The 14,670-nt window shown below is 47.1% G+C and overlaps 2 protein-coding genes across 2 annotated transcripts in view; both read left to right on the top strand.

Annotated features, from left to right (window-relative positions):
* LOC128302998 (LIM domain transcription factor LMO4) overlaps positions 1–12,699 on the top strand; it is a 33,321-nt gene extending 20,622 nt beyond the window's left edge. Inside the window, exon 4 of the mRNA XM_053039848.1 lies at positions 12,315–12,699. Coding sequence (XP_052895808.1) covers positions 12,315–12,699 — 385 coding nt within the window. The remainder of the gene's footprint in view (positions 1–12,314) is intronic.
* A 30-nt stretch (positions 12,700–12,729) lies between these two features.
* LOC128300456 (AT-rich interactive domain-containing protein 1B-like) lies at positions 12,730–14,469 on the top strand. Its single transcript, XM_053036517.1, has 2 exons — positions 12,730–13,305; positions 13,423–14,469. The coding sequence occupies exons 1-2, from the start codon at positions 12,730–12,732 to the stop codon at positions 14,467–14,469; spliced, it is 1,623 nt and encodes a 540-aa protein (XP_052892477.1).
* The last annotated feature ends 201 nt before the right edge of the window (positions 14,470–14,670 follow it).

The raw sequence follows: 14,670 nt of genomic DNA, 5'->3' as shown, positions 1-14,670 counted from the left end.
TTCCCTTCAACCTGCCCGAGTTCGAGTTCCTACAGGGTTTTCGAGGTGAGCCTTGAAGGACGATTCTTGTTTCCGGGGCACGCAAATTGTGTGTCTGTGTGTCCTGAATGATTGGTTCGTTAGCGACTAATGAGGAAAGCAGGAAGGATTCACCCATACTTGGTGCCCACTTTAAAAGATGGCAAGTAACTAAGAACCCACTGTTTCCTTCGTCGGGAGTGCAGTTCGTTGGTTGGGTTTTTGCTGTGTGCAACTTTGACAAGTATTCGATTAGTTTGGCGAACCATCTGTCAGCAACCAGTTGGTGAGAGTATTTATTTAAGGCGCTTACATTTCACATTCATTGCGGGCAAGAGGTGCTTGATTTGAGGCAAAAACTTTGATAAACAGGTAGAGTAAATGGTTTGCAAAGAATAACAGCCAAAAGCTTCATGCATGTTTTTTTTAGACGATCGTTCATTAATCTTTTAAACCATTTGAACTTTTGATGTTTAAAAAATGGTGTGTTTTGGTGGTTTTTTGTTAGCCGCGAGCTGCAACATACTAGAAAAGAAAACACAATAAACGAAATCCTCTTTTTTTAAAAACGTAATCGAGCAGAAAATGTGTTTTTAAACACAAACGATACCCACCCATGCATGCGCTCGTCTCTCGGGTGGGGTGTGAAATTAATTTAACTCTGTTTACCTTCCTTTATCGTCTCCTGCCTTGGCTTCATCGTCATCATTTCGGCCGGCTCGCTGCAAGGCATCAGAAAGCAAAAACCTACCTACCTACGCCGTGCCTAGTTGTGTCCTGAGATAGGTGTTCGCTCGTACTTTTTTTAACGAGCCACGAGTACAACGGGGGGGCTCTACATGGATGAGTACCCCAAACGGGTACTCATCGCAATCCAATCAACTCGGGAGCCCAACAGGTGAATCCTATGTTGCCGGAGCTTTCTCTCTTTCTTTCTTTCTCCCGCTCGCACTCTCTCCCATACGTTGCCTATCCTTCTTCCTTAAGCGATAATTTGATCAAAGACGTAGCAAACAGGACGGGAGCTACCAGTACACCGCCACCATCAATTCAATCCCGCAAAATCCCTTCAGCAAATGAACCTAAATTCAATCAGCAAAATTAGCTCAACATGGAATCATCATCATCATCACACACACACACAACCATGGAAGTGTGGGGGGGGTAAAAGCAGCGTTGTAGCGGTTTTACCCCGAGTGTGATCATCATTTACAGTTAGTCATTGCCGCATCCTGGTGGGTTTTGTTCTCCGTGTGCTGTGAGTTTGGAGTCTTCTTAACGAATCAAAAAATAGACGAAGAAATTGAAACCTCGGATGGAGGTTGCTAGCTCCCTATCCTCCTGAAGGAAGTGTGGAGCAAAACCACGATGGAAGAAAATTGCTCCCAAGCACCGATCGTGCTGCCGGGACGGCCGGGACGACCACCGATGATGGGGCAGATACGTTACCATGCCGTGCCAATCTTCGGATCGGTTTGGAGTGTCTTACTTCCACCCCTTCTCCCCAAATCGTCCGGGGACCGAAGCGAGCGACTGTTGCGCTTGCATCCACGGGACTGCTGCAATCATTTTCCATTTCTATAATCTCTAATGAATTTTCACCATCCCGTACGGGGCCCGCTCTTTGTTCGCGTATGTACGTGTGTGTGTGTGTGTGTGTGTGTGTGTGTGTGTGTATTTGTGCAAATCTTTCACACAGACACAAAAGTAACAGTTGCCGGGACGACCGCTTCCCAAACCATTTCAATTCTCTTCGATCATTCCAATTTATATTGTCCGTGTCGTTCGCCCCGGCACGTCAAAGGATAACCTGTGTAATGTTGAGGGTGGCAGGAGCGACTCCTTGCGTTTCTTTGCCTAACACTGGCAGCACGATATTTATCTGAGTAAATTTGCCACACGGAGGTGGAGAGCCTACACTGTACGATGATTACCGAACTCTGTGCGAGAGACTCTCACCGCCGGGGAACTATTTCTGGCAGTAGTGTCGGTTACCAGGGAACTTATGGTGTGGGTTTTAGTGTGCTGCTCCATGATGCTGGAAAGGAATGTCCTATTCGGAGGGAAGGAGCGTTTCCTCACTCCCCACCCTGTCAGCGCTAACTGGCAGCACCACCGAAACAACCGATGAAATTAATTTAAGTGATGATAAATGGATGTACGTACCCGGGGATGTACGGTTGGGTTGGGAAAAATATCATTTCCAGTGATTGTACGCAATTTCACTATCACGGCGCAATGGTACCAGGGCAGGGTGGCGGTGGCATGATGGCAGCGGCAGAACGATGGAGCCAGCACGAATTGTTTGTGTAGTTGTGGACGAGCTCGTCCATGTAATACGGTCCCGGTGCCGGTACTACCGGAGCGCACCCTTCAACTGGCGCAAGGTAAAGGCATCACTACTCCACACAGTGCTTACTGAAGCGTATCTCAAACGAACGGATGAAATGGACCGGCTCGATCCGCGTGCAGCGACGACGACGACGACGTGTGTGAAGCACCATGCGTCTCCATGGAAACGCATGGAGGATCCTTTGGCGCGCTGCTTGGCCTATTAGAATGATAACGACTGTGCTGAAGCTAACCATTTCATTCGGCACTAATGATCGCGGGGAAAATTCTCCCCCCAAACCCTACAACCAAAAATCAATTCATCCCTTTCGGTGTGGATCATCCGCATCGATCGGGCGTTTATTTACTGTGATTGAGTGTCCGCACAGCCCCACCCGGGCCAACGCACAAACAGGTTTGCTGTTAAAGGAATGTTTTAGGGTAGGTTGGATCGGGTTTCTCCTATCTACTGTTTGTGTGTATGACTGCAAAGCAAAGATAGCAATTATATTGGAAACATTTAATAATCGGTTCCGTGCAAATTATATGGTGCGGTTTCGCGGTTTTCTAATTCACTCGAATCGGAGCGGATCGTGCGGAACAGTTTCGAAGACGCTTCAACACATTTAGGACGTTTAGCATGACGTGTAGAGGCGTAACATTTTTCTCATCAGCAATTTTTTTGATTTGATGCCCTATCATTATCCGCACTAAAAGAAGACGTTCTGGAAGACGTACTATTGCTTATCCTTCATTTTATGAAGCAATTATAACGTTTTGTTAAATGTTTTTAATAAGTAAAGGTTAATTTTCTGCAGTATCAAATGTATAATTTTTAACCAATAAAATTTGAAACTCTTTTAGCGCTTCTTGGGAAACAAAGCTCGAGTTTAAGAAAAAAAACTGTCTGTAAAGGGTTTTTCATTACAAACAACCTGTGTGTGGTATACCGACGAGACTTCGTTTTGGTTTGTAGGTCTTCGCAATACCCTGTGTTGTGGGGCGTATTTCAACACCACCAATCATTTTTATATCTTTCAATTGTTGGTTAGAGGTCGAATTTTTATGCGCGATTTGGTGTTATCTTCTGGCGTTTTGTCTGGAGTTATCCTAAAGGTTTTAGAAAAATGCAGCAATATAATCGACAGATCGGGTATATCATTGAGGCACATTGATCATCAAGTTGCACATTCATTTTATCTTCTTTTTTGCGTAAGTACGTCCAGACTGACAAGACGCCACGATCGTATAATTAACCACAGAGTAAAGAAATCGTTATTACCCCAATGTATCGGTTCTAAGCATTGAACATTATAACTCTTTATTTCAAATAGCTAAGCCACACTGAATAAGTGACAGTTAATTTGATCGCTGGAACTTTAATAAAATTCTCGCAATCAACTCGCAAAGGTCGAAAATCCCCGTTGGAAAACCCTTTAGTTATGCGAATTGAATTGTGCTGAACGATTTGTCCGGAAAGAGACTGATTCTTGTCATTCAAAGTCGCAGTCTAACTGAAGTCGGTCTACCAGCCGGTTGCCTTGCTGGATGAGATACGTCTACGGCAAATGGAAACAATAATGGAAAATGTCAGCTGACCAATGCACGGTGAGCGAGTACATGCGCTATTGAAATACGGATTGTATTATTTAATAAAAAAGAAAGGCACAATCACTTCTTCAACAGTTTTGTTCAAATCAGAATGTTCTAAAGATATCATTTCATTATAAAATACTTTGGGCAAGTTCACTCAACTTCAAACCCATAAGAAGTCGTATTTTGAGCTCCAGAAACAGCGACATTCGCTCACATTCCGGGCGAGATAAATCATCATTCCATTTCTGACTGCCAAATGTGTTTCGCCCACACAATCTCACCCCTTTGCAGTCCGCCCTCTACTACAACACGATCGCTCGCCGTCAATATCTCGGCGGTGTCTGCACGTCGTCTGTTTCATGATTTCGCCTTTCTCCGGTACTGCCGCCTCCGCTTGTTGCCATTCATTGCTTCTCCCCATTCTTCGTTACTTGTTTCTGATTTGAGTTCCAATTCGTCCTGATTGCTGCGTCCGTAACAGTAGCCACCGGCCACCGTCCTCTGTTCCACGATCCCCCGCTCCATCCGAAGTTGGCGACGAAAATTTCGCCCTATTCATGTCACTCGTTTGAAAGTGTATGTGTGTGTGGCTGTGTCTGTGTGAGTGTCATGATTTTCAATCACAATTGTATTTGATTTTCTATTCCTGCAACTTTTCTATGGTACATTAATTTGTGTGACGTACTGGGAGGAATCGAGTCACCACCCAGGGCTTAGTGTGGTGAGGTTTTACGTACTTCAGCTTGTTTTGGGGTGATGTGTTGGCGGTGGGAAGGGGGGAGGACTCCACCTAAATGTGTGTTGTGCATGTGTTCTACACGACACCAAACCATCGGTTGCGTCGTCGTCGCCGTCGTCTAGTCGGCATATTTGGCATTTCTTCTACACACCCATCCTCGAGCCAGCAGAGTGAACCGGTAACAACCTTGACGAAAGCGCTCGAGCATCAGGCTCCCGGTGTGGTGGTAGAACGTGTGCGGATGCTTGTTTGATTCATTGGTTTCGAGACATCCCGGTACTAGTTTTCTTCCATCTTCTTTCACAAGCGAACGGCAAATATCATTCACCAAGGCACCTCCCGGGTCGTGCAGAGTGTGACGCGAAGAACGGCCAAGGGGAGTGACGTTTTTTTTTGCTTCTGCATCCTCCAACAGATTCATTCATACGTCTTTTGCCAGCCTGAGCAGAAGAAATCCCGGGCGAAAGCTTGTGTACGTATTTACGGGCGGGCGTTTGTGGTGGAATGGGTTCACTTCCGGTTTTTTTGCCGTGGCTTACCATGGAACGGGGTGCCAAACATTTGCTCATCTTCCGTCCACTGTTCAACCGAAGCCGGCTCGTTTAGCGGTGTAGAAAGGAAAAAGCTGAAGACTCTGTTCACAATTAAGTTGTGATTGTGCATTTACGATTTGGCTTACGGGCGATGAAAGTGAACTAAATTCGTCGCATTTAAAGAACTCGAAAGGATACTCGGTGTGTGAAGATGACGAACTAGTGGCAATGTGCTTTCAACTCACATTGGAAATGGTATTTCCTACCAACGCTTTCAACTGCATTAGTAACACAGTTCCACAATTAAAATAGATTGTGGCGATTTATCTAAAAATAAGGTCTGTATCTCGTTGGATTAAAAAGATAAAACAAAAATACCAAAAAAAAAACCGCTCAAACCGTCAAGCTCGTCAACGGCCCCAACCGTAATGATAACAGTTGGTGCCGGTGATGATGATGATGATGTGATAGCTGACGATGATGGTGATAATGAAAATAATAATGATAATAATCGGCATCGTTAGCGCCGCGTTGCCGTTGGTATCCACAACCGTGCGCACGCCGTATCTTCGTCGAGTTGTCGTCGATGATTTGATATCGTGGCCACGTCGCATGGGGTGGTGACTCGCGAGAAAGATCAAGGTTTAAAGCGGTCTCACACCAAACCCCGACAGAGACGCGGATTTGTTCGCCCCTTCTTCTGTACGTGTGTGTGTGTGTCTGGGGGGTGGGATGTGTGCGGTACACTGCACCCGTTATGATTATTATTATTATTACTGTGTTCCTCGCCTTCCTATTCCGAGGGGATGATGATTATTGCTAACGATCGCGCGCTTTGTGATTGCGCCGGGACGATTGCTCACTTTTCATGACTTTTTTTTCGTTTTAGTTGTTGTAGATATCGCTTCGTCCTTTTCTCGCTCTCTCTTTTTTTTGCACTCCAACACTGGAGCGCGGGAAAGGAAAATGTGAAGGGACAACGTCACTCATCAAAAAATAGCGAACAGCCCGGTACCGATTTCATTCACGTGGGAACGAGGGTTGTAAATTGGTCAAATTTTCTATTCTCCCTTGGTTCCCGATTTTCCCTCTTGGCGGTGCATGAATAGCATAAAGGAAATAGAAGCAAAAGCGTGAAAGAGTGGATAGGTTGCTCCCTGCTTAATCGTTTGTCAATGAGCTCCTGGCGAGAGCGCAGCTGAAATATGACTTTATTCATACCTTGCGCCATTACTGCTGGCTTCCTATTCAGTCGCAATTATATTGCTGTATTATATAAAGGCAAAATAATAGTTTGATCTACGTGAACATCAAATCTCAATACGTTCTTCACTATTGAATCCACCTTTAAGCCCAACATCAAAGCATGAACGTTAAGTGCATCGTTGCGCTCTCGGTTGCTTGTTTTGATTTTGTTTTCCTCGTTTTCTGCTGTTGCTTTGCTTCATTTCCCTCCGTGACTTCACGAGGAGAATCATTGCAAAACGCGCCGTTTACCGCGACTTGCTTCAGTGTGCTGTCTTGTGAAACTTTCTCGTGCCATTCTTCTCGAGCAACTGTGGTTTGCAATACACCGGAGAATCCTTTCTTTTGATCACTCTCCGTATACGTTTCTCCCGACTCGTTAGTGTTATTTGCAAATGATCAGTGTCATCAGCCGTGTGTTTGTTTCGTTTAGTTCGCACTTGATTTCTCCACTGGTTTTGTTTGATTTTTCCTACTTTGTGCTATGTGTTTCGTTTTTTAAATACTTTTTTTAATTAAATAGAAGCTAGATTTAGTGTAGACAAAATTTATATCACAATAATTTCTAATTTATTTTTCCAATCAGTCAGTGTATTTTATTTTTTTTCCTTTCGTTTTGATACTGGTTGTGAATATTTAAATATTTAATATTCTAAAATGGGCCTCAAAATCATTTCCTTTTTGCTTGCCTCAAAATGGAGACGCCTGGTGGTTAGTAGATTTAAGTAGAAAGTTCTAAGATCACGACGCTTGTTGGTCGCTTTGATGGTAGTGATTCCTAAAATACTAAAGACCATTTCATTCTCTCACCCCTAACGAATGTGTGTGCGTGTTTATAGGCGTGAAGGCGCGGTCACATTCACCGAGAAGGAAATATAAAACGTGATCGGAACAGGCCGGAATGCAAATGAAACAAAATTTCCTACAATTTCTCAACTCATCCCTCATAGGAAAATCTCAAACCGGATCACCGTGATTGTACAGCCCCTGAAGCAAAGCGTCCGTGCCTCTACTCTAGACTACTCCGGTGTCCTCTCCTAGCGTCATCACCCCACCTTCCGCTATTATCTCCAGCGCATTGTGCTTGTGACGCCGGATATTCGACGAACGATGAGCGTTTGCCGAGGACTATCATGTTCTTTAATTAACTTATCTTATTAATTAATTAATTAACAAATTAATTACCCGCCAAGCCAACAAGCAGTGGCAGACACACAGCGAGACCGGTTGGGCCGCGGGGGTAACATGAAGCTTTACTGCCGATCCGCTACACCGGGGCGCACACAATCCCTCCCCCCACAAACGTACAGGTGGTTCGGTTTAGACTTTACCCGTGGTGTACGAGAGCCATGGCCATGGTGAAAGAGAAAGCGAGATTGGGAGAGAAAAGCGAATCATTCCTCGAAGCCGGGCGTCTGCTCATCAAATTGTACGTTCGACAGCATCATCCTTCCATCCGATCCACGTACAACTCTATCGGGGAAAAGCGGGAAACCGTTCCAGACATGGACACATTTACCCCGAGGACTGATATTTGATAGTGTAGCGCGAGCTCTTCCTCACCTTTCTGCTGAAGAGAGAGAGCGAGGAGCTCGCCTTCCTCCTTCCCGTTTCGTGCGAATACTCGAGTGTGTGACACTTGAGCGAAGAGCCATTGGGGAGGAAAACTCGCGCCACGAGGGTATTCAATTTGTAGGCGGCAAACATGCTTTTCCTGTTCTCCCTTTGCGCTGGAGAGGGAGGGGGTTTCGATGTGATCTACATGATGGAAAATTATCCTACAATCAACCTTAAAAATAAACCTCCGTTTCGATGCTGTTAAGACCTAAAGATTGGTTTGGATTTGGTTGGTTGCCTTATTGAGTATACCGAATGATAATGTCGTTATCAGAGGTGATACAGAAGCATTATGATAATATTGTAAATGATCATTAGTGCGAGGATTTTTGTTGAACAATTTGTTGGAACTACTAAAAGAGAAGATCGCTTTGCAGTATAGGCATGCATACTTACTTAAAAATGCGAACTAACTTTATTTATGTGAAATTCTTACTGTCAGTTTTTAGTTCTTTTGTTCGTTTGGCTTCGGAAGAGTGTAAAAGCATGCTGTTTTATACACACAGCAACAGCCGCAAGAGGTTTATTAAACTAAAACTTACACTAATTGGCAACAGCGTCCCAGGACAGTGGTTTGTTCGTTCTTTCCACCTTGTCCCTGTGGGTCATTGTGATTTGTGGAGTTTCTCTCCTTCGCTCTGCCTCTCTCCTTGGATCATCATTAAGCTTATCTGTGAGAATAGCTTAGCATTATTTAGCTTCAGCTTCCTTTGCCCTGAGCGCACGGTAAACACACTAACCGAAGGGGTAAACGAGGTGTCTGAGAGGATTAAAAGATTTGACGTGACCCGAAGTCGAAGAATCGCGAACTGGCAGAGGTGTGGTAGGTTGGGGATGGAGAGAAAGTGAAAACGGCGTAAAGACTTCAATGTACCTGCGTCCAATATTGCAAAACCCCCTCCTCAGCTGAAGAGGAGATGCATTTTGCGTTGTTGTTACGTGCCTGCGGAACTCGATTTCGTGTGCCTGTGTGTGTGTGGGTGTGGGTGGCTTAAGGATACAACTTCCACCTGCTGCTCTGCTGCGGACGGGAGCGACTTCTCCGATGACCTGAAATGAAGCGTTGGTTGCTGTTAATTTAAACTCGAAACTACCGAACGGAATATTGCTAATGAGGGCTTAGAACGTGCCCTTTCCGTTCGCCCGGGGAGTCGGCATCTTGTGTGTGCGCATGTTAACACCACGTCTCGTTTTAACCTTCCGGCGATGTTGGGCTATATGTAGGAGGTTGGCAGCGTGTGTTGGCTCCTTTGTCTTTGTCTCAAGCTGCCCCAAACCGAAGGTGGTACCCACCACATTTCACTCTCCGCCGATGGTGGTGGGACGTGGGTTTATGTTGACGATGGCCAGGGTGGAATTAAATTTAACTTTCGCACCTTTACTGCCGACAATGGGTCCCAGGGATATACGCTGCGTGGGGTGCTGGATGGGTGGTCAGGAGGCAGCAAGGAGCACGAAAGTTTCGCCTAATGAAAAGGAGCGCCAAATGGGGATGTTTGCATAGGGCCATGCATAATTAGAGACCAAACAATGACTCAATTATGGTGCCTTTGCCGGTGAGCAAGCAACACGATGGTGGGTGGGTTGGTATGCAACCGGATGAGCGCGGGGGGGGGGGGGGGGGGAACAAGAATAATGCTTCTAATTGCGATAGATTATTCGTCCTTAGACATTATGAACGACCCGTTCGGACCCCCCCGAACAGCCCCCGAGCTGCCTTTCCTATTTCGCCGCCGAAGGATACCGATAATAACCATTTTGCCTTTCATCCGAAGTTCCTTAATTAATGACACGCTCAGCAAGATGTTGTTCCCTCCATTTTATTGGAGGTTGATGAAATTATTCTCTGCACATTTTAAATTTATCGTTACGATTGGCGAAGATAAACGCTTCAATATCGTTGATTACATCCAGCAATACGGTGGCAACACGATGTGTTATCTGCAACTGCACCTACAGAGGAACTCCACACGCACTCCGTTGACAACACACAACAAAACTCAAACCCTAAAAGCAAGAAAAAAAAACAAGGCAAACAGGAACACTTTCTTTCACCCTATGAACTGAACTCTGCCACTGTTTGCCGAAGTAATTTTCGCTCAACTTTAACACCACACCGTCTCGGCACACATCTCGTCGTCTTCGTACCCATCTCGTTCCCTTTCGTCCTATGCAAAAATGGGAAGCAAAGATGTTTCTTTTCGATCCATTCCTTTTTTTTTTGTTGGTTGTATTTCCACTGCTGTTCGACTGCATGCCACTGTTTGTGTGTTTGTTTGGGTATGCTTGTTGACAGAGTTGATCAAACAAATTTCCCGTAATTTCCCGTCAACCCGGGTGCTCCAGGAGTTGTCCGTGATCTTGTCGTGCAGGCGGTGGTGGTGGTGGTGGTGGCTTTCTTGTGCGCTTGTTAGTGTGCTGGTGATGAAGGTGTTTGATTTGCTGGAAGGAGAACAGTGTACCGTGAGGACCTGACTCGATTTACATAAGTGATTTGGAGTTGCTTCTTTCATTCCTTCCCTTCCGTACAGTCACGGACGAATGGCATTTTCATCCGGCTTTGGTCTATTGCAGCCAATCGACCAGATCGCATTGATTTGTGCAGATCGCTTTTGATGAACTGTTTGATTGCAATGCGATGCACTTTTTTTAGCGCAAAACAACAGGAAGTTGGAAAACCTTTTAGTAAGTGTGTATAATACGTTATATTACACGACACTTGCTCATTTAAAAACAAACATCTCTGTTACAACTCATTTAATTCAAGTTTGCAAACGAACATGCACGCTTTGAAGGAACACACACCAAAAAGAGGAAACCTGTCGAAGAAACCGATGTCAAGCAGCGCCGATTACACGAATCGTTTGCTCGAGCACCTTCTACAAACGAAGCAACAACAAACAGTGGAGTGGAGAGTAGAAGCGATAACAAAAAAAAACCAACACCCAGCCCAACATCACCTTCCCAGCCGGAAGTGGAAAGAAAAACCATAAGGTCGGTGGCCGTGTCTACTCACTTGTACCAAATCTAGAGGGAAAACATGATTAAAAAGGAACAAAAAAAAAAACACGCGGGAAATCCTGGCCGGTGTTGGAAAGGGAAACAACAAACACACAGCCAGCCAAGTGGTGTGGTGCCCTGTCCGTCTTTCAGCGATAAAGGAGCGAAAGAGATGAAAAAAAAGAACCAACCCTCGGTGCGAGAGGAAACACTTCGAACGAAAACGGAAACGACACGACGACAATGCAAACTTCCCTTCAAGATCATGGTGGCGCACTTAGAGTGGGTTCCTGCCATTTGATTTTTTTTAACACACCGCACCTCCCCTTCACCCCTTACACGCTTTTTTTGGGGGGCTCTACTGCTACCTCCAGTGCCAAATATGACGGTGGTCGCTGTATCCCGCGTTACCGGCGTGTCGCTCAAGGACGTGATTTTCTGTTTTAGTGCCTCTGGTTTTTTTTCTTTGTCGCTCTTCCTCACCTTGTTCCCCCTTTCGTTGCTCAGTTTTGAACTGTGCACGAAGAATATTTGTGGTAAGTAGCTGTGGTGGGTGGTTTTTTTTTGTCATCTTGTTCCTGCAGCTTCCGGTGTTTACTGGCTGCTGGCGCGCGCACTGTAGGTGTTGGACGGTGTCGTCGTGCCGGGCTTTTTTTTTCTCTTCGCCCGTACACTGGCCTCGCGTTTTCGAGTGTAAATACGGCTGGTTGTTGGTCGGGTGCTTTTGCTTTTCTTGTTTTGCAATTGACGGAATTATGTTTATTTCTGCTTTAGGACAGCGATAGCATTATTTAAGGTGTCGAAATAATGCCATTAGAGCAGAGTTTTATTATCTCCTTTTCTGTCGGATTACTCAAATGTCTTGTAACAGTATTGAATAGTGTAGATAAATGTCTCTAAACATAAAACCATCTAAACCATCTTTGAGTTTATTAATCCCAACGAAGTAACAAAGTGATCCGTGATCATCCCTCGAATCGTTGGATAAAACTGGAATAATTCCTGAATTCTTTTCAAGTTGAACTGAAATTTGTTGAGATTGAAACCAAATCAAATGTATTTTAAAGATATATAATTATCAGACTTTAGTCCTCAAAATTTCTCATAATCTTTAAGAAAAAACTGCCTTTATTTTAGTTTTTGTAAACAATTGAAAACTTACTAATATCTACATATGAATTCCTTTGACTCTCGTGTTAATAATGTAATATCTTCCATCGTTTCTTGTTCTTTAGATTATTCGGTTCCGGTGCTTGTTCCGCCTGCCATCAAACGATACCCGCCAACGAGTTTGTGATGCGAACGACGTCCCACACGACGATAAACAACAACCTGAACAACGCCGCGAACAACAACAATCAAAACGGTACCGTCAACAACAATAACAACAATAACAACAACAACGGGCAATCCGTGCCCCAGCACCACGTGTTTCACCTGAAGTGCTTCCAGTGCTCGAAGTGCGGGAGCCATCTGGTGCAGGGCGACCGGTACTATATGCTCGGTGGCAGTCTCGTCTGTGAGCCGGACTGGCACAAGCTCGTGAAGACGACCAATAGCCAAACGAACCCGCCGCTGCGCAAGGGCAAAGTCGGAAGGCCACGGCGCTCCCGCGACTGAGATGGTCCCCGGCTGGGTCGTCCGCCGAAAATGAAACGTCCGCCCGTGCCCGTCCAGCAGCAGCCGCCGCCCGCCTCGCAGCCACCCCAACCGTCGGCGTCGTCCGTGCACCCGTCCGGGTTGGGCGTGGATGACGCACTGTCGGTCATAATGGCCGGCCGAACGGGGGCCGTGGTGGGCGGGTCACCGACGACAACGGCACCGGGTAGTGCGGCGGCGGCGGCGGCCGCTGCAGCAGCTGCTGCAGCCGCCGCTGCTGCGGCCGCCGGTGTCATGCTGGACGATCTCGACCTGGCCACCCAGCGTAACCTTGCCCTAGCGCGGCTCAATGCGTCCCCACTTTCGTCGGCCGCCGGCGGCATTAATCCAACCCCTTCCAATGGCAGCTCGGCGGCGGCTGTCGCCGTGGCGGCTGCTGCTGCGGCAGCGGCTGCAGCAGCGGCCGCCAACGGTCCCGACGGTCCGGCCCTGTACGGCCATCTGTACGGCAAGGAGATGGGTCTGATGCGTAAACTTTCCTCCCTCGATGACTTCCAATCCGCGACAGCGACCAACCCTTCGTCAGCCGCCATGCGCACCTACCAACAGCTGCTGCAGTCGGATGGTGTATTATCTTCGATGCAACATCATCACCAACAGCAGCAGCAGCAGCAGCAACAACAGCAGCAGCAGCAGCAGCACCATCAACATCATCATCTTCACCATCAGCATCATAATCACCAGCATCATCCATCTGGGGCCGGTGGAGCAGGCGGCACCAACTACAACCAATCACAACCCCAACAGCAGCAGCAACACGCGCAAGCCAAATTCAATGGTGGACAGTTTGGTTACCCACAGGCAAGCGGTTTACTGAAACCCTGCTACGACTATGGGACACCCCAGCAACATCAACAGCAAGCGGCCGCAGCAGCCGCCGCTCTAGCCGCCCAACACCATCAGATGCAGCCGCCCAATCAGCCTCCGGGAAACAATGGCTCCAACAACGGGGTAGGAACGTCGATCAAGAAAGAGCTCGGATATACGGGAGGTGCCGATCTGTACACACCACCGTTGACACCTTCCTCGATCGGAAGTGGTGGCTCAAACTCCGGCCAGGGTCCACCGGCCGTTACCGCGCCCTCCACGGTTTCTTCCTCCACTGCGTCCTCCTGTTCGGGGCCAACGTCAGCGCTATCCTTCATGAGCAATCTTTACGGCGATGCCGGCGGGCACAGTGAATCCTTCACCAACGGTCCGACAGGTGGCGGTGGTAACAGCTGCATGCGACCGAACGGTGGGCTAAAAGTGGATCAGCAGGCCACAATGTTGACGGCGATGGGTGGCCGAGGCAGCGGCTCAATTATAAATAGTTTAGCAAATAGTAGCACCAAGCACGAACCAAATACAGCGAACGATGGTGGTGGTGGCGGCGGCGGCGATCATCTGCATCATCAGCAACATCTCCATCCACAAGGGCACGGGCTGGCACATCACCATCAGATGCAGCTCCATTGCCAGCAGCATTCGATGGGCGTCCAGAGTGGTGGGCCAATGCATCTGCAACATCATCTCGGCGCAAACCAAGGTTCCAGTGGGAATGCGACCACAACCACGGGGGGGAATAATGGGGTGGCAAGCAGCAACGTGACTCCGACACCGCTCAATGGGCCAGGTAGTGAGGAAGACCACGATAAGCTGTCATCGCCGCTGACCGGTACCTCGACGCTAACGTCCGACCTGCACGATCCGGACAACGATAGCAACCCGGACGGTTACACGATCCTGTAAATTCCGGTTCCCCATCAATCTTCCAAACTTATCGGTGCCATCTTACTTACGTCGTTGTGCTACGGTTGTGGGCCTCAGTGTCCGTGCGACATCCAAACCCAGGTGGAGCTAGTGCAGCGTGTGCGGAATGGGAATGGATTCGCGACTGTTGTGCATACTCGCGTACGTCGAAATCCTTTCGAAATATCGAAATACACTGAT

Source organism: Anopheles moucheti, chromosome 3 (assembly GCF_943734755.1).
Source record: "Anopheles moucheti chromosome 3, idAnoMoucSN_F20_07, whole genome shotgun sequence".
Taxonomy (NCBI): domain Eukaryota; kingdom Metazoa; phylum Arthropoda; class Insecta; order Diptera; family Culicidae; genus Anopheles; species Anopheles moucheti.
The sequence above is the reverse complement of the archived record's forward strand: the minus strand, read 5'-3'. Positions and strand labels throughout refer to the sequence as shown.